The sequence below is a fragment of the Lagenorhynchus albirostris genome, chromosome 1 (genome assembly GCF_949774975.1).
Source record: "Lagenorhynchus albirostris chromosome 1, mLagAlb1.1, whole genome shotgun sequence".
Classification (NCBI taxonomy): Eukaryota; Metazoa; Chordata; class Mammalia; order Artiodactyla; family Delphinidae; genus Lagenorhynchus; species Lagenorhynchus albirostris.
Genome location: NC_083095.1, coordinates 155939683 through 155959704, shown reverse-complemented (window position 1 = coordinate 155959704; position 20022 = coordinate 155939683). Strand labels below are relative to the sequence as shown.

General features: G+C 42.5%; 1 protein-coding gene across 8 annotated transcripts in view; it reads right to left on the bottom strand.

Annotated features, from left to right (window-relative positions):
• Positions 1-20022, bottom strand: part of LARP4B (La ribonucleoprotein 4B) — an 88084-nt gene that overhangs the window by 34142 nt on the left and 33920 nt on the right. For 6 of the 8 annotated variants that reach the window (XR_009541894.1, XR_009541895.1, XM_060156495.1 and 3 more), the window contains exons 4-6: positions 6329-6733; positions 1843-1981; positions 1460-1600 (exon numbers count right to left, since the gene is read on the bottom strand). Coding sequence is in view for 6 of the 8 variants with exons in the window: in XM_060156495.1 (XP_060012478.1) it covers positions 1460-1600; positions 1843-1981; positions 6329-6733 (685 nt within the window). In the remaining 2 variants the exon portion in view is untranslated. The remainder of the gene's footprint in view (positions 1-1459; positions 1601-1842; positions 1982-6328; positions 6734-20022) is intronic. The other 2 variants (XM_060156523.1, XM_060156512.1) reach the window with 2 other exon arrangements.

Here is a 20022-nt window from a genome sequence, read left to right as displayed (position 1 = left end):
CAATACCTGAAATGAGAAAGACAGTACAGGGAATGAAAGCAGACTAGGCGACACAGAAGAACACATAAGTGATCTAGAAGATAGAATAATGGAAATCACCCAATAAGAACAGCAAAGAGAAAAATAAATTTTTTAAAATGAGGATAGTTTGGGACTTCCTTGGTGGCACAGTGGTTAAGAATCCACCTGCCAATGCTGGGGACACGGGTTCGAGCCCTGGTCCAGGAAGATCCCACATGCTGTGGAGCAACTAAGCCTGTGCACCACAACTACTGAAGCCCGCGTGCCTAGAGCTTGTGCTCTGCAACGAGAGAAGCCACCACAATGAGAAGCCCGAGCACCACAACAACGAGTAGCCCCCGCTCGCCGCAGCTAGAGAAAGCCCGCGTGCACCAACAAAGACCCAACACAGCCAAAAAAATAAATAAGTAAAATGAAATGAGGATAGTTTAAGGGACCTCTGGGACAACATCAAGCATACTAACAATCACATTATAGGGGTTCCAGAAGGAGGAGAGAGAGAAAAGGGGGTAGAAAATGTATCTGATGAAATTATGGCTGGAAACTTCCCAAAGCTGAAGAAGTAAACAGATATCCAGGTACAGGAAGCACAGAGGGTCCCAAACAAGATGAATCCAGGGACCCACACCACAACATATTATAATTAAAATGGTAAAGGTTACAGAGAGAATTCTAAAGACAACAAGAGAAAAACAAAGAGTCACATACAAGAGAACCCCCATAAGGCTATCAGCTGATTTTCCTGCTTAAACTCTGCAGGCCAGAAGGGAGTGACATGATATACTTAAAGTGCTGAAAGGGAAAAACCTGCAACCTAGGATAGTCTATACAGCAAGATTATCCTCCTTCGGAATTGAAGAAGAGATTAAAGAACGTCTCAGACAAGCAAAAAACTAAAATAATTCAATACTTAAACCTACACTAAAAGAAATGTTGAAGGGTCTTCTCGAAGTGGAAAAGAACTAAGAATCTATTGGAAAGGGAAAATTCCACTAGGAAAGGCAGACATATAGCAAGGAATGAAGATTACTTAAGTAAGTCAGTATGTAGATAAGGATACAAACTGTAAAAGCAACTATAACTACAATACACAGTTAAGGGAGAAACAAGAATGTACAAAATGACATCAAAAACAAAATGTGGGGGAGGGGAGTAAAAAAAGAAGGATCTTTTAGAATGTGTTTGAACTTAAATGACTATCAGTCTAAAACAAGTAGATATAGTTATAGGTTAACATCTACAAGGAACCCCATGGTAACCACAAATCAAAAACCTACAATAGATACACAAAAGCTACAGAGAAAAGAACACAAGCATGACACTAAAGAAATCATCAAACCACAAGGGAAGAAACAAAAAAGAAATGAACAAAGAATTAAAAATGTAACATAAAGAAGCCCATACTCTATATGAAAATGAATTCATAAAACAGCTTTACCCGTCTCGCTATTTTCAGGCGGTGATTCATACTCTGAGTGGTCCAGACCCAAAGTGCTCATGGCTGTCTGGTCTGACTCCTGTAAATCTGACAGTGCAGCATTCTCATGACTTTTGTCACCATCACCATTGGTGTCCAATCCTGTAATTAAGAATTTCACCCCAAAAGGCAGGGTTAGAAGAACAGCCTTCTCTTAAAACAAAACAAAAGACTTATACCTGCAGTTACCTGACCTTTTTAACTTGACTGTGAGAAACCTTATTGCTCTTAAATACTGTCACTAACCATGACACAGATCTTAACAAACACTTTCCCAAAGATGAACTACAAGGAAACAAAGCCAAAGCCAAGAGGAAAGATGCCCCTCGCCCCCACCCACTCACCCTCCTGGCCGCGGCCGGGCGTCGCCTCCCAGGCTGCGCTCACACTGCCATCCGCTGCACTACTTGCTTCCAAGTGTAACACAGGAGTCCCCCATACTTTTGCATTAGGGTTTAGCTCTGAAACCTTGGCCGTTGGTACCTAAGAAAAAATGTGATATATTCATTTGTATCCAAATTTCAATCAAATGCAATTTTACTTACTAATTCAGAGTTAAAACACATCCATCTTAGAGAATTTATGGGAAAAAGGCTGAACCTATTTATACGTACGTTTAGGATGAAATCAAGTGAAAAAGTAATAAAAGTTGATGTACTCAGAACTCAACTCACCAGTAGATTTTAAGTTCTTACTAAGTAGAAGGCTCTCTAGAAACAGGAATGAAAGAGTCCCTGCCTTCATGGAGATATCTGATCAACTGTGTAACTGATAAATAACTGGTGATCCAATTATCATTTCTGTTCCAGATTCCCAACACAATTCACAGATTTAGAAATCTGAATATCGATGGATAAAATGTTAAAATAAAGCTCGAACACTCACAGAAGTAAAGGCTGCAGAAAATTAAAGTCTGTCGGAGAGGTGCCTGGTGCGGCCACTCTTTGTGCTCATTTCCAGTTACTCGGCCTCCTCGCTGTTCTGGACACACCGGGCCCTTCTGCTTGCCCGGCTCCATTTGACCAGAACACTCCCAGACGTCCGCACGGCTGGCTCACGCCTTCACACCCCTTGGGGATTGCTGAGGTCTTCCCTGGCACACCCTACTAAACCCACAACCACCCCTGGATTTTTCCTCTCCTGCTTACAAACCTTGAGTGGCTCCCAAAATCTAAAAGAAAGTTGATGTCCTGGGGACAGCTGCCCCCCAAACTAACTCCAGTTCTACTGCCATGATTCCTGAGCAAAACCTAGCCAAACGATCTGCCTTTTCCCAGACACCATAAGCCTTAACACCTCTGTGCAGGGGCCAGAGCTTCCAAAGGGAGGGAGACAAGGTTCCAGGTCCCAGAAGCCCCCAGGTAGTGACAGACAGGAGCTTCAAACTGGGAGCAGCCTCACTGCATGACCCCAGAGATGCCGTCTCCAAGGTCAGGGGCACCATGATGAGCCAAGAAGGAAAGAACATGTGGGTTAACAATCCTAAAAAATAAATTCACCCTAGCTGGGGCGATTAAAGTTTGTAGTGAAAGTTTTTCTGAAATTGAGCATAGAGACTGATGTGGATTAAAACTACAGAATATATTCTGTTCATACCTAGGAGGCATGGGCAATAAACTTCATGCCCACAAAACCAGGGACCTAAGTGAGGGCCTATCTGGAGTCCTTTTAAGTAAAGTACTGGATAGGGCAAAGAATAGGGTCCCCCTTCTCCTTCAAGAATATCATTCTCAAGAAGCACTTACTCTTCAAGCTCCCTTCTTAAATGACATCTAAACTTCCAGCTCATTTCTGGTCTCTGCTTCTGCACATCCACTCATCTCTCCAACAAATTCTGAAATTCTCACTAAGTGCCCGGTACAGCACGAGGCGATCAGAGTATCATGGGGAACAGGCAGAAACAACTGCTGCCTTGAGCACAGCAACGCAGAAGATGCTCCGCACCTCACAGACACCACTGCCCTTCTCAGCAGTTACACTTTTTCAATCTGTTCTCTCTTTTTTTTAACTCAAATCTTTATTTTCTTTCCTATTCTAATACTAGCGTAAATCACCTTTTCTGGTTAGACCCAGTCTCGTTCTACCACACAACACACATCAAGTTTCCCACCCACGGCACATACTCCCCTGACCTCATGGACATGCTATACATTCTCTAAATTCCCAACACCAACCCACACTGGTCTTTTCCATTTTTAGCACCATCTTCAGTTGGCTACACTGCATCACCGACACACATTTTTTAGCTCACTAACACACACACACACACACACACACACACACACACACACACACACACACACACACACACACACACACACACACACACACACACACACACACACACACACGGTCCTGGGAGCACCCTGCCTGCAAGCAGCATCCCAGGGCCGCGTGCTCCTCCCCCTCTGCTCGCACCGCAAGGACATGTCCTGTCCTCTCTGCGGCCTGAGGGTTCCCGGACGTCCACCCTGGGCACACTTCACGGCTGACACCTGGCAGTCCTGAGCTCAGCATGGAGCTGCCTGAGAAACATGCAGAAGGAATGAATGTTTAATAACGTAATAACAGAAAATTCTACTTTCCACTATTTGACAACTTGTGCAGGTTTTATGCCACAGCTGAATGGAACCATATCTGTACACAATTTACTACTTCTAAAGCAGTAAATCAAGTATTAGGGATTTACCAGTTTTGAGCAGTTAACAAGTATTCAAGAGGTACTCTGAGGTGTGACATGGGATGCAAGAACAGAGACATGATTAAGGGGGAACAACATGACAGCTAGCACGAGGGCCTGCTGGGTGACAGGCGCACACCACGCACATACCTGCGTTTAATCCTAACACCCTAGGAGGCAGTGGTCATCACACCCCATTCCACAAGGAAGAAAACCAAGGCAGAGAAAGGTTAAGTAACTTGCCAACAAAAATTATGGTAATTAGAAAACTGTATTCTAATATCAGGAAAAACAAAACATTTATCAAGAGTTCATTAACTTCATGTAACTCACATGAGAAACAACTTGTACTAAAAATATTTCTTTAAAAATGTAGCTACTCTCTTGCAGTCACAGGGACCTCCAACTGATTATCAACAACTCAAGTTTCATCTGCACAGCTTCCTAAGTCTTATTTTTCCACTGAAAAATCATGGCTAAGCAATGGTTATTAGAACCAGCGGTGAGCTGACCTTAAAGGCTACATGCTGAAGCCATCCTATACAAATGACCAATGTTACTCTTTGAAGAGTACAGTATCCCCAAATTCTTGACACTCCAAAGAAACTTTCTAAGCCTCTAAATGCTACGCTCCATTAACAAAAATAAATAACCTACCAACTCAGAAACTTACATTTTCTGGCCAGGAAACAGAATGGTCCCACTGACAAGTAACTGAGTAGGAACTAGAGTAACTAACATCAGAGGAAGGGAAAGGCACATGGAGAACATAAAATAGGTGAGATAATGGAGGAAAAGAAGCACTCGTTTTCTATTTTAAGTTAGCATGGACTACTCCTGGATTTGCCACTAAGTTTAGTAAGGTTTTACAGTCATGACATCTGTAACTCTGGCTTTTTATTTGTAAAATGGAATAACAGTGGCTACTTAAGACTAGTTTAAAAAGATGTCTGTACAAGCACTTTGAGAACTGGAGTTCTGAACAAAGAGCACTCTCATTAAATGTAGTCTGTCAAATTAGAATACTGGTGGGCACATCTCACAATTGAAAAGCTAATTCAGAACAGTGCACACGTACCTCACCCACGTGTGTAAGAGCAAGACCCATGGGCACTCTACTTGAGGTACAGGCACGGACTCTCGCAGCCAGGTGTCAACCACATCCACTGATGGAAATGATTAGGTAGCGTTTTGCCTCCATAACTCCTTAAGGAACAAAACTGATTAACTTGAATGGAACTGTTTCTGGTAAAACTCCCAAATGTGGGCATGGAAAGGAAAGAAAGGAGGTTAATGGATAAATTATAGGATTTAATTTCTACTTGTTTATTTCCATATAATAGGCATAACACTGGAGCCACATCTATCTCCTTACTATTACCATTTTTCTTGCCTAATGCAACAAAAATCACTAAAAATAAACTACTGATTGAATGAGATTTTGCTATTACAAGTATGCAGGTCCAAAGGACAGCTTTAAGAGCAAGACTAACTTCCTGTTTGTTGAATGTTTCACTTATTACAGAAATTCTAGGAAGATGCTCAAACTAGCTGCCTGTTGCAGGATCATTTGCGAAGGTTCTCCCAAACCAGTGGGGCCTGAGCACTGAGGTCCAAAAAGCTCTGCAGGTGCTTCTGACTAAAAGAAGACAGAACCAAGATTTTGGAGCCAGTTAAAAGCATCAAGTTCTACCTCCCTTAGATGGCTACCATACAAAAACAGTGGAAAGCACAGATTTTAATGCCTCTACATTCTGCAAGTGTAAACTTCTTAGAAGTGACTTTAAACACCCAATGGGCCAAAAGTTTGTTCCGCTCCAACGAGGGGCTGGTGGTGAGGACAGGATGGATGAAGACTGAGGGGAGCAGCCTCTGGGGGCACATGCATCTGATGACCAGCATGCAGGGGTTAGTGCTAACGAGAGTTGACACGTAGATTCTGGCTTAAATATACTAACCAGTGAACCAAATTCACGTTCTTCAGTTTGGAAATGGTTAAATTGATGTTATACTAACTTATAGCTTTACAATAACATTCAAACGACTGCCAATTGTTTAGAATAAATCTTTGTTAATCTGAGTTAAAAGCAATCAAAATGAAAGATTAACACATCACTGCACAATAATAAGAACTGGTACAGCATACTTACTAACTGTCCACCTCTCTCTTGCCATCCCCAAATAACACCATCTTCTGCCACTGGTAGCTGATAAGGGGGCTTTTCCATCCAAAACAAAGAGATCTCTAGGTCCTGTGGCTTACTGTGCAGGTCCTCACTAAATATCTGCTCTTCTAATGTGTCTTTCGCAGCTGTATTAGTCCACGGGCAGCCCACTTGATATCCACAACCGTCTGCCAGCCCTTCAGAAAACATCTGTCTTGCCAACTCTGCCATCGGGTAACAGGAAAGTTCATTCAAAAACTGGGAGTACAGTTCCTCTGGGAAGCTCTGCAAATCCCCCTTTGAGGGCTTTTCAGATATGAGTGGTAGAACAGTGTCCTTGCAACCTGGTACTGCTATTTCCTTGCTGTCACCTGGGATGACGGGAATCACCTGCGGACCATCGAGAGGAGCAGCTGAGTATCCGTCCACTTCGGCAGGGTCAACACCAGCCAAGCAGGAGCACCCCGCACGAGCGCCCCCTAACTCCATTCTTCCAAAGATCACCTTTGAACTTCCCACCAAACCCACTTCCCTATGTAACCCAGGTCCCTGCACAGTGGGCCTGGCACCCCTTTGTCTGAAACGGCGTGCATGTCTACTTGTCCCGCGCAGACCCACACAGCTGATGATGCCGGGACCACTGCCGCCTTCCTTCAGACAAAGCATCTCCTCCTCTTCTCCACCGAGCAGCTCTGGTTTTCCCACCCCCAATGCACGTCCACCGGAGGCATAAAAAACTTCTTCAGCTGACTCGGAGAAAACCTGCTTCAGTTGCGGGCTCCCACCATTGTCCACAGAGTTCATCTGCACTACTTCTGACTCCCGCGCACCTGGACTCGAACTCTGGTTTAAAGCTGGCACAAGGCTAAGATCTTCATATCTGTCGTCATTCACTCTACAAGTTTCATCATTTTTTTCTACTTGATTTGTTTCAAAGTCAGGGTTTTTTGCTACACTAGAACTAACACAAGCCAGCACATCCTGACTGTGCACCACCTTGCATTTTTGTGCATTTGTTTCCCAGTCAAAGGCTGTTTTAGGGTCTGACTGGACACTTCCTATGTCAATTTTACTGGTTTCTCTGTGATTGGCTCTCAATGATTCTTGTTCAGCACTTTCTAGTCTGTGAGGGTGACTCCCTGAGCTCTTCACACACGTTTCATCCTCTGTTTCACATTCCTCTTCAGCGCAGGTGGAAATACATGCAGAGGAAATGAAGTCACTCTTGAGCCACCTGGAGCCACAGAGAGACTCACCGTTTCGGGGCACTTCCTGTGAGTTTCGGAACACTCCCTCCACGTCTGCTGCCTGCACTGCACACGTTACATCACTGATCTGCGCCTTGCTGGCCCTAATGTCTGCACTCAGATGTACCTGACAGGCAGCTCTCCATTCAAAAGCCCTCGAACCACAACCCTCATCTTCAAAAATGCTAATTTCATCCTCATGTTGATAAGATGAACTATTTTGAGACTGCAAAGACAATTCTGCTTTGTTTGCAAGCTGGCTGCTTCCCACTTCCAAGCTGTAGTCACCCTGGTGCTGCTCCTCAAGCATCACTGGCCCCAGGAGGAACTCAGTGCCTGGATCATCACATCTGTTAGGGGCTGATTCTTGGATATTTGCATGAATAGGAAGACACTCATTTCCAAAGCTCAGTGAAGTGATACATCTTTCTGAACTTAAATTGATTCTATCTAGACTTATGGAAAGGAGACTGTCTGATCTGCTAACGTCTAAACTGGAACAATCATTGTCTTTTAGTGGTTTTATAGAGTTATTTTCTCCTTCCTTTTCAGAGTTTAAACTCTGATGTACAGTAGCTGTTATAGCACCAGAATCACCGTTTCTTTCAACGTTTGAAGTGCCATTAATTAAATTAACATGTGAATCAGCCACCTGACCTCCCGGTCCTGAACTGCAGTGCTCTCTCCCTTCTGGAACAGTGCACACACACAGTAGCGAGTCAATGTCTGTGCTGATATTTAATGTGGGGAGTGTGCCAACATTACATAATACACTCCTTTCTGTGTAATCTTCAGGAAACCTGGTGGAAGTCTTTGCCTGCAGGTCACCGATGTTTACTTTACAGGGTGGGTCACCATCACTCAAAAGTTCAGAACTAGGTTCAGTTTTCTCGTTAAAAGCTTCCTTCCTTTCCCCTGGGAGTGGCCTGCCCTGCAGGGATGGCTCTGCCCGCGGTGCCTCTGACTCCCCTGGCCCTTGGGCAGCATTGTCTGGTGGCCAGGCCCCTCCGCAGACCCCCTTGGAGGTGACAGCTGGACGACTCTCTGGAGCCGCAGCTGTTCCATGCACATGAGCACACAGCTCATCTCCAACGTCCGGGCCGTCAGGGTCAATAACACAAATACTGTAAAACCCGCTCTCTCGTGAATTCCTACATCGTTTGTGGTCACCACAAATAGGATCTCCACCCTCCCTCTCCCCACGATTCAAACCTGCAGAGTTAGCAGCGCTGCCAATCTGAACAGTTACCGCTACCTCATTCTCTACTGCAGAGCTTTCCCAGGTGGTTGGGTGACAGCAGGGAGGGTGACTGCCAAGGCCCCGGTGGGAGGGCACCCGGGCACGTGAGCGGGGTCCCTCGCCCTCAGGGAGGCCCCCGCTCAGAGGGGCGCAGGCACCTTCACCACCCCACCCGACAGCAGAGACGTCGGGGTTCTTGTCAGCCTCACCCACACTTTCAGACCCAGTTAAGAACCCAGATGTGGGAGAGGAGACCGAGTTAAGTGGCTGCCCTGGCATTGTACCCTGTCTGTGCACCGGCCTCACAAAAACCCCGGCCCACACACCGGCCCTGCGTCCCACTCCATGAAGTTCCTCACCTCCAAAGGTACCGAATAATGAAGATAAAGTTTTACTTATCTTGTTCTCTGGTTCCTTCTCCTCCACAGATTTTTCTAACAGGCCAGTTTTTTCACTGTCATTGTCACTACTTAATTCTTTGCTGAAGCAACAACCCATGTTCGAAAGTTCAAAAGCTCACAAAAAAATGCTTGTCGCTTTCTGAGCCTCCGCAAGTGCATCTCCCACTAACTTTCTATAGTTTCTGATGAGAAGCCGACACCCAGATCCCAAAAATAACCCTCGCACAGCAGTCACATGTCCCTGCCACTCAAGTCCAAAATCCTAATCACAACAGACCCTGTCCAACAGCCATTCTATTCCACACATTAAAACCCAAATGGCACACGGAATCCAAAGACTGAGAACACAGCAAAAAGATTTTCGTATTATTTTTCTTATTCTCATAAACTCAATAAAAAAATAACTAAAATTATTATCCCAGACAGAAGAAGGAATTTCAGACTTTTGCTTTTTCTACAGTGTTTCAGCATTCTCTGAATTATATTTCATGGAATGGTGGCAACCAAAGGAGTTAACATGTATATTCCCCAAAGGGAAACAAGTGTAAAAATTTGTTTTTTAAAATTCTTAGGTACTTATAGTTGAATCTAATTTTCTGCCTTAAAGAAATAAAGTCTGTGAGTGTTTGGGAATGATCGTGCTAGGCAAGAAACTGGAATGGTGTCTGTTAGAGATGCATGTTGAAATGTTTACGGCAAATGGCACGCTGTTAAACCACACCTGGCCTGAAAATAAATAAGTAAATACATACAGACATAACACTTTTTAAAACTGTGTGTGCAGAGGGGAGGAAAAAACAAAATAAAAGCAAAATGTGAGGGTGGGAACTGTTCAAGTCAGAATGGGCACACTGAGGTTCATTTTATTACTCTACTTCTACAGATGTCTGAAAGTTCTAGTTAAGAAAACAGAAAGAGCAAGAGAAAAAGAGAAAGAAAGAAAATCTGCACCTGCCAATCCAATACAGGAATCCCCTTGAAAGCTCCCAAACGAAGCCCTTCTTCGAGCAGTAGGAGCACCGCCACCCTGCACCCTGTGGTCCAGGACCGCTGACACATACAATGGGTCCGAACCTTCTTCAACATCTGTAAGCTTTGTTCTCAGTATAAGAGATTCTTTTTCTTATTATGATTCAGATATGCTACTCTGAAAACAAAATAATTCTGTTAACTCCTCTGCAAGGAGATTTTTCTACTTTAATCTACAAGTTATGGCTGGTGTACTACTAACATTTTACAAAATGCTGATATCTTTTATTTTTTAAAATAAATTTATTTATTTTATTTATTTATTTTTGGCTATGTTGGGGTCTTCGTTGCTGTGTGTGGGCTTTCTCTAGTTGCGCCGAGCGGGGGCCACTCTTCATTGCGGTGTGCAGGTTTCTCACTGTGGTGGCTTTTTTTATTGCGGAGCATGGGCTCTAGGTGCAGGGGCCTCAGCAGCTGTGGCTCATGGGCTCTTAAGAGCGCAAGCTCAGTAGTTGTGGCGCACGGGCTTAGTTGCTCCATGGCACGTGGGATCCTCCTGGACCAGGGCTCGAACCCGTGTCCCCTGCATTGGCAGGCAGATTCCCAACCACCGCGCCACCAGGGAAGTCCCAATGCTGATATCTTTGACGAAAAAAGTTTAGGAGTTCTACTTAAACATGAAGATAACAGGGACACTTCTAAATGTACATAAACTCAAGGACTGAAACCACAGCAGATGATGGTGATGGTGATGATGATGATGATGATAATGGTAGCACTTATGTGCTATAAGAATCTAAGCACACAAATATTTTCATTTTGTCACACATTTATTTGAATTCACACTCCCAACAACCTGGGGTAGATGTATTAACCCCATTCTACCGATAAAGAGGTCTGTCTCTATCACTATAGAGTTAAATATCCCTACAAAAAATGGATTCTTCACCCAGGAAGACACAAACCCTTCATATCTGTGGCATGGAGTTAAATGGAGCAGGAGTTACAGGGGCAAATTCATAAGCTTATCTGCCTAGGTATGTGCCGGTTAGCTTTTACCATGTGTGTAAGCTTTGGCAAATTATTTAGTCTCTTTTTCTCAGTCTTCTCACTTGTAAAATGAGTTGTCGTGATGCTATTAGGTAAAATACTTAGAATCAAACCCCAACATCACTTCAAACTCCTCATAATCTGACCCCAGCCCACCTCTATAATTGCCTCTCATTCTAAGATGCCATCCCCCTCAGCTCCTCTATTTCATCTAAAAAAAACCCAACTGGGAACTCCCTGGTGGGCCAATGGTTAGGACTCGGTGCTTTCACTGCTGAGGGCCTGGGTTCAATCCCTGGTTGGGGAACTAAGATATGTTAGTTTGGCAAGCCTCGCAGCACAGCCAAAAAATAAAATAAAATATAAATAAATAAATTAAAAAACCCCAACTGAATAACCCTGGCATATCCTATCTTTGCTCAAACTGTTTATCAGGTCTCCTCCCCCCAATTTCCAGATCGCACCATCCTTTATAAGGCCACCCCTCTCAATTTTGCAAAACGACTCTCTCCTGTCCCCACACACTGCCCCATTCTTCAAGCCCCTGGGAAAGCATCCTAATAGCAAGTCAGTGTCTGCACCATTGACTCAAAGTGGGGGAATCTACAGGCTCTCTAAAAGAATTAAAGGATGCAGGGCTTCCCTGGTGGCGCAGTGGTTGAGAGTCCGCCTGCCGATGCAGGGGACGCAGGTTCGTGCCCCGGTCCGGGAAGATCCCACATGCCGTGGAGCGGCTGGGCCCGTGAGCCATGGCCGCTGAGCCTGCGCGTCCGGAGCCTGTGTTCCGCAACGGGAGAGGCCACAGCAGTGAGAGGCCCGCGTACCACAAAAAAAAAAAAAAAAAAAAAAGATGCAAATACAAAATTTTAAAGATATGTCCATGTTTGCATGTAGGTTTAAGAGTGCAGTGGTGCTATGTGACAACACCTAAATTAACCTAATTTACTGAGAAAAGAACTGGATGTAAAACGTCATAAATTCATTCAAGCCCAGTGAAGGCCAGGTGACACCAAGGTGCACCAAAGAAACGAATCAACAAAAGCAGTAAGAAGTTATTCACTCGAAATTCTGCAGTTTAGGTTGTGGTAAACTCAAAGAAATTCTGGGTAAACTAGTACCACAAGTACTTGGTGAAACAGCTTTTAGTTTCAGCAAAACATCACCTGCCAGACGAAATGAATGTCATTAATTTGCATTTTATAGGTTTGAACAATCAAGTTTTATATTTGTATAAGAATTCTTATTACATGCAATAAGAATTTATCAGTAGTTCTATGTTATTAAAAAGACAATTTAAATCAATGACAACCTGGAAAAAGTTCTCACATAAAAGGTTATGAGAAAATGTGGGGAAGGGGAGTAAGAAAATACAGATCTTTTAGAATGTGTTTGAGCTTATATGACGACCAGTCTAAAGCAAGTAGATACAGTTATGCGTTAACATACTTGAAAACCAGGGTAACCACAAATCAGAAACATAAAACAGATTCACAAAAACCAAAAAGAAAGGAACTCGAGCATAATACAAAAGAAAACCAACAAACCACAAAAGGAAAAAGAAGAAATACAAAATTAACTGGAAAACAAGATTTAAAGTGGCAATAAATACATACTAATCAATGATTACTTTAAATGTCAATGGACTAAATGTTCCAATCAAAAGACAGAGTGGCAGGGCTTCCCTGGTGGCACAGTGGTTGAGAGTCTGCCTGCCGATGCAGGGGACGCGGGTTCGTGCCCCGGTCCGGGAAGATCCCACATGCCGCGGAATGGCTGGGCCCGTGAGCCATGGCCGCTGAGCCTGCGCGTCTGGAGCCTGTGCTCTGCAACAGGAGAGGCCACAACAGTGAGAGGCCCGCGTACCACAAAAAAAATAAATAAAGACAGAGTGGCAGATTGAATAATAAAATAAGGACCTACAATATGCTGCCTACAGATCACTTTAGGGCAAAAGTCACATATGGACTGGAAGTGAGGAGACAGAAAAAGTCATTTCATGCAAATGGAAATGACAAGAAAGTGGGGGTAGCAATACTCATATCACACAAAATAGACTTTAAAACAAAAGCCATAAAGAAGGACAAAGCCGGACACTATATAATGATAAAACCATCAACAGAAGGAGTGGATATATGCACCCAACATAGGAGCACCTAAATACATAAAACAAATACAACAGACATAAAGGGAAAATTTGATGGGAATATAATAAAAGTAGACTTTAACACTCCACTGACTTCAATGGATAGATCTTCTAGATAGAAGATAAATAAGGCAATGAAGATTCTGAATGACACATCAGAATAGTTAGATTTAGTTGATATTTCCAGGACACTGCATCCAAAAAAACCCCAGAATACACATTCTTTTTAAGTATGCATAGAACATTCTCTAGGGTACAAAACAAACCTCAACAAATTTAACAGTATAAAAATTACTTCAAGCATCTTTGCTGATCACAACGGCATGAAACTAGAAATTCACCACAGAAAGAGAAACAAGAAAAAAAACGATTACAGGGAGACTAAATAACATGCTACTAAGAAACCAATGGGTCAACAATGAAATCAAAGAGAAAATTTAAAACATACCTCGAGACAAATGACAATGAAAACACAACTGTACAAAATCTATGGGATGCAGAAAAAGCAGTTCTAAGAGGGAAGTTCATAGCGATACAGGACTTCCTCAAAAAAAAACAAGAAAAATCTCAAATAAACAACCTAACCTACCACCTAAAGAATCAGAAAAAGAACAAGTGGAACCTAGTGCTGGCAGGAGGGAGGAAATAATAAAGATCAGAAAGGAAATAAATAGAGAGTAAGAAGAAAAAAAACAGAAAAAAAATCAATAAAACCAAGAGCTGGTTTGTTGGGGTTTTTTTTGTGGTACGTGGGCCCCTCACTGCTACGGCCTCTCCTGCTGTGGAGCACAGGCTCCGGACGCGCAGGCCCAGTGGCCACGGCCCCCGGGCCCAGCCGCTCCGCGGCATGTGGGATCCTCCTGGACCAGGGCACGAACCCGTGTCCCCTGCATCAGCAGGCTGACTCTCAACCACTGCGCCACCAGGGAAGCCCAGAGCTGGTTTTTTGATAGGTTAAACAAAAGCAACAAACCTCTGGCCAAGCTCACCAAGAAGAAAAGAGAAGGGATCCAAATAAACAAAATAAGAACTGAAAGAGGAGAAACAACAACCAACACCACAGATTTTTATGGTATTTTAACAAAATACCATAAAAAATATTATGAACAGTTATACGCCAACAAAATGGACAACTCAGAAGAAATGGACAAGTTTCTAGAAACATACAGCCCACCAAAACTGAATCAAGAAGAAACATAATTTGAACAGACCAATCACTAGATGTGAAACAGAATCTGTAATAAAAAAAAAATTCCCTGCAAACAAAAGTCCAGGACTGGATGGCTTCTCTGGGGAATTCTACCAAACGTACAAAGAAGAACTTATACCTAACTTCTCAAACTCTTCCAAAAGACTGAAAAGAAGGAAACACTCCCAAAGTCATTTTATGAAGCCACCATCACCCTGATAATAGAACCATACCAAAAAAAGAAAATTACAGGCCAACATCTTTCATAAATAAAGATGCAAAAATCCTCAACAAAATATTAGCAAACCAAATAAAACAGCACATAAAAAGGATTACACACCATGATCAAGTTGAATTCATTCCAAGGTCACATGGATGGTTCAACACATACAAATCAATCAATGTGATATACCACATCAACAAAAGACAAAAAACACATGATCATCTCAATAGGTACAGGAAAAGCATTTGATAAAATTCAACATCCACTCGGGATAAAAACTCTTCCCAAAGTGGGTACAGAAGGAACATATCTCAACATAATAAAAGTCACATGACAAACCCATAGCCAACATACCACTAAACAATGAAAAGCTGAAAGCGGGACTTCCCTTGTGGCACAGTGGTTAGGAATCCACCTGCCAATGCAGGGGACATGGGTTTGAGCCCTGGTCTGGGAAGATCCCACATGCTGCAGAGCAACTAAGCCTGTGCGCCACAACTACTGAGCCTGCACTCTACAGAGCCCACGAGGCACAACTACTGAGCCCACGTGCCTAGAGCCCATGCTCCACAACAAGAGAAGCCATGGCAATGAGAAGCCCGTGAACCGCAACGAAGAGTGGCCCCAGCTCACAACTAGAGAAAGCCCACGTAGCAATGAAGACCCAGCACAGCCAAAAATAAATAATTTTTTTTAAAAAAGAAAGAAAAGCTGAAAGCCTTCCCATTAAATTCTCAAACAAGCCAAGGATGCCCACTATCACCACTTCTATTCAACATAGTATTGGAATTCCTCACCATAGCAATTAGACAAGAAAAATAAAAAGTATCCAGACCGGAAGGGAAGAGGTAAAGTTATCATTATATGCAGATGACATGATACTCTATATAGAAAACCCTAAAGACTCCACACAAAAACTATTAGAAGTGATCAATGAACTGAGCAAGGTAACAGGATACAAGATTAATATGCAGAGATCTGTTGCACTTCTTTACACTAACAATGAAATATCAGAAACAGAAAGTAAAAAAGCAATCTCGTTTAAAACTGCATACAAAAAATAAAGAAAAAAGAAAAAGAAAAAAACCTAGGAATAAACCTAAACAAGGAAGTGAAAGATTTATGCACTGAGACCTATAAAACACTGATAAAGGAAATCAAAAATGATTCGAGGAAATGGAAAGATATGCCATGCTCTTGGATTGGAAGAATTAATATAGTTAAAATGGCCATACTAACCAAAGCAATCTAGAGATTTACTGTGATCCCTATTGAATTACCCATGACATTTTTCACAGAACTAGAACAAATAATCCTAAAATCTATGTGGAACCATGAATAACCCAGAATTGCCAAAGCAATTCTGGAAAGTACAGAGGAAAAAGGAACAAAGTACAAAGCTGTAGGCATAACCCTTCCAGACTTCACACAATACTACAAAGCTACAGTAATCAAAACAGCATACTATTGGCACAAAAACAGACGTACAGATCAATGTAACAGAACAGAGAACCCAGAAATAAACCCACACACCTATGGACAATTAATGTTCAACAAAGGAGTCAGAATATACAGTGGAGAAAAGACAGTCTCTTCAGCAAGTAGTGTTGGGAAAGCTGGACAGCCACACCTAAATTAATGAAGGTAGAACACTCCCTCACACCATACACACAAAAAAACTCAAAACGGCTTAAAGACTTAAATGTAAAACATGACAACATAAAACTCCCAGAAGAGAGCATAAGCAAAATATTCTCTGACATCAATCATAACAGTTTTCTTAGGTTGGTCTCCCAAGGCAAAAGAAATAAAAGCAAAAACAAACAAATGGGACCTAATCAAACTTAAAAGTTTTTGCACAGCAAAGGAAACCATAAACAAAACAAAAACACAACCTACAGACTGGGAGAAAATATTTGCAAATGATGCAACTGACAAGGGCTTAATTTCCAAAATACAGAAACAGCTCCTACACCTCAGTAACAAAAAAACAAACAGGCCAATCAAAAAATGGGCAGAAGATCTAAATAGACATTTCTCCAAAGAAGACATACAGATGGCCAACAGGAACATGCAAAACTACAATGAGGTATCACCTCACACCGGTCAAAATGGCCACCATCAAAAAGCCTACAAATAATAAATGCTGGAGAGGGGGTGGAGAAAAGGGAATGCTCCTACATTGTTGGTGGGAATGTAAATTGGAGCAACCACTGTGGAAAACAGTATGGAGGTTTCTCAAAAAACTAAAAATAGAGTTACCATATGATCCAGTAATCTCACTCCTGGGCATATAACTGGAAAAGATAAAAGCTCTAATTCGAAAAGACACACACACCCCAAGCGGCACTATTTACAACAGCCAAGATATGGAATCAACCTAAATATCTACTGACAGATGAATAATAAGAAGATGTGGTGTATATATATATATATATATATATGTATATATAATGCAATACTACCCAGCCACAAAAAAGAATGGAATAATGCCATGTGCAGCAACATGGATGGACCTAGAGATTACCATACGAAGTGAAGAGGTCAGAGAGAGACAAATATATCATTTATATGTGGGATCCAAAATATGATACAAATGAACTTATTTTACAAAACAGAAATAGACTCACAGACACAGAAAACAAACTTATGGTTACCAAAGGGGAAAGGTGGGGAGGGATAAATTGGGAGTATGGGATTAACAGATGCACATTGCCATATATCAAATAGATAAACAACAGGTTTTACTGTATAGCATAGGGAACTATATTCAATATCTCGTAATAAACTATAATGGAAAAGGATAGAAAGAAGAATATAGATATCTACATACATATGTATAACTGAATCACTTTGCTATACATCTGAAACGAACACAATATTGTAAATCAACTGTACTTCAATAAAATAAATAAACATAAAAAATGAATTACGCAAGTGTAGGATTGAGAAAAGCAAAAAAAAAGGTTATGAGAGGTCAAGCAAACTGGTGAACTAGGAAGCTCCAGGCTCTCATTCCTTCACAGAAATATCATGAAAAAAACAGAAGTTTCTGAACACACTTGGTAGGAGCTCTGAAAAACAATCACAGTTTACAGCAACTAAGCAAAGAAACAATCACGAAAAGGCTGTGCTCGACATGGCAGGAACGTTTTGTGGTGTGGTGTGACCTTGGTCTGGGGTGGCAGCAGCCCAGGTCCCAGATCCCCTCCAGGAGCCAGAGGGAGCAGGGTAAACCTTACTTGCAAATTAGTGTGTCCATCTGTTCTGTCTTAGCTGGAGGCTACCTAAAGGACTGACTTGCCTCTCCTATCTCACATAACTCAGAACACAAATGGGAAAAGTGCGGAATTCCCTGGCAGACCAGTGGTTAGGACTCAATGCTTTCACTGCTGGGGTCCAGCTTTGATCCCTGGTCAGGGAACTATGATCCTGCAAACTGCACAGTGCAGCCAAAAAAAAAAAAGGCGGGGGCAAAGTGTCAGGCACTGCTCATAAAAGCTATAAGGTGACTACAAACCCACACATGCCAGGGCAGAAGATGACACGCAGAGACATGCAAGAACCACCTAAAGCCCCTAGAAGAGGCTGGAGTGTAACTCCAGGAAATTAGGACACTCAAAAGCAGCCATGTATATGGGGAATTCAGAAAGCTACAACCAGGCAAGATGTGTGCTCAAAAACATCCTGAGAAGACCTTCAGCTTTCACTTCAGGCTGATCTCTAGTGTCCAAGGAAGTTGAGCTACTCAGTGAGGGACTGTCCCAGCACAAAGCCAGTCTACAAAGACTGGGAGAGGCAGCTCTACTCCCTCTCACTGGGGGGAGGGTTGGGGGGGGTGGGGCAGGAGGGGGCCACCAGGCAGGGCAGTGCTGGACTGACTGTCTGCTTCAACTCACGACATTCAAGGAATCTCTGTGAAAACATCAGCTGAACACAAGCAAAAGGAACAGAGACATCACTGAATACACATGACAAGGAATGGTCTTTACAAAAATAGTTTGGAAAAGTCTCAAAACCATGAGACTACTATAGCCTTCAACAACAGTGACAACAAACAGCAAACCCTGGGTAAGAAGCGAATCTGACGTCCAAAGTTAACACATTACAAATGTAATCAAATGTCCAGTTTTCAACAACAACAAAATCACAAGGCACACAAAGAAACAGGAAAACACAGCTCATTCAAAGGAACAAAATCAACTGTCCCTGAGAAAATCAGACGTGGAACTTACTAGATGAAGACTTTAAACAATCATCTTAACTATGCTCAAAGAGCTAAGGAAAAGACATGAACAAGGAACTAAAGTTAATCAGGAAAACAAAATGTGAATGAAATGAGAATATCAACAAAGAGATAGGAACTGTAAAAAAGAACCAAACAAATATTTCAGAGCTGAGAAGTACAATAACTGAATTGAAAATTTCACTAGAGGGGCTCAATAGCAGACTTGGACAGGCAGAAGAAAGAATCAGCAAATTTGAAGACAGGACAATTAACATACACATTGTGGGAGTCCCAGGATGAGAAGAGAGGAAGGGTAAGAGAGAATATTTGAAGAAATAATGGCCAAAAATTTCCCAAATTTAATGAAATCCATGAATTTACAAATCTCCACAAACTTCAGGTAGGATAAACCCAGAGACCTATACCAAGACACATTACGATTAAACTGTCAAAAGACAAAGAAAGAAGCTTAAAAGCAGCAAGAGAAAAGTGACTCATCAAGTACAAGAGATCCTCAATAAGATTATCAACCGATTTATCATTAGAAACCTTAAAGGCTAGAAGGCAGCGAGATGAAGGAAAAGTGCTGAAAGAAAAAAACTGAGAATTCTTTATCCACCAAAACTGTCCTTCAAAAATGAAGGACAGGGGCTTCCCTGGTGGCACAGTGGTTGAGAGTCCGCCTGCCGATGCAGGGGACATGGGTTCGTGCCCCGGTCTGGGAGGATCCCACATGCCGCGGAGCAACTGGGCCCGTTAGCCGTGGCCGCTGAGCCTGTGCGTCCCGAGCCTGTGCTCCGCAACGGGAGAGGCCACAACAGTGACAGGCCCGCGTACCGCAAAAAAAAAAAAAAAAATTAAGGGCATTCACTTCATTTTGGACATTCCCTGGAATGTTAAAGGAGGGACATTCCCTGGGAAAGGACATTAGCAGATAAACAAAAGCCAAAGAATTTAAAAGGCAAATGCATAAAAACAAGCATAAATCT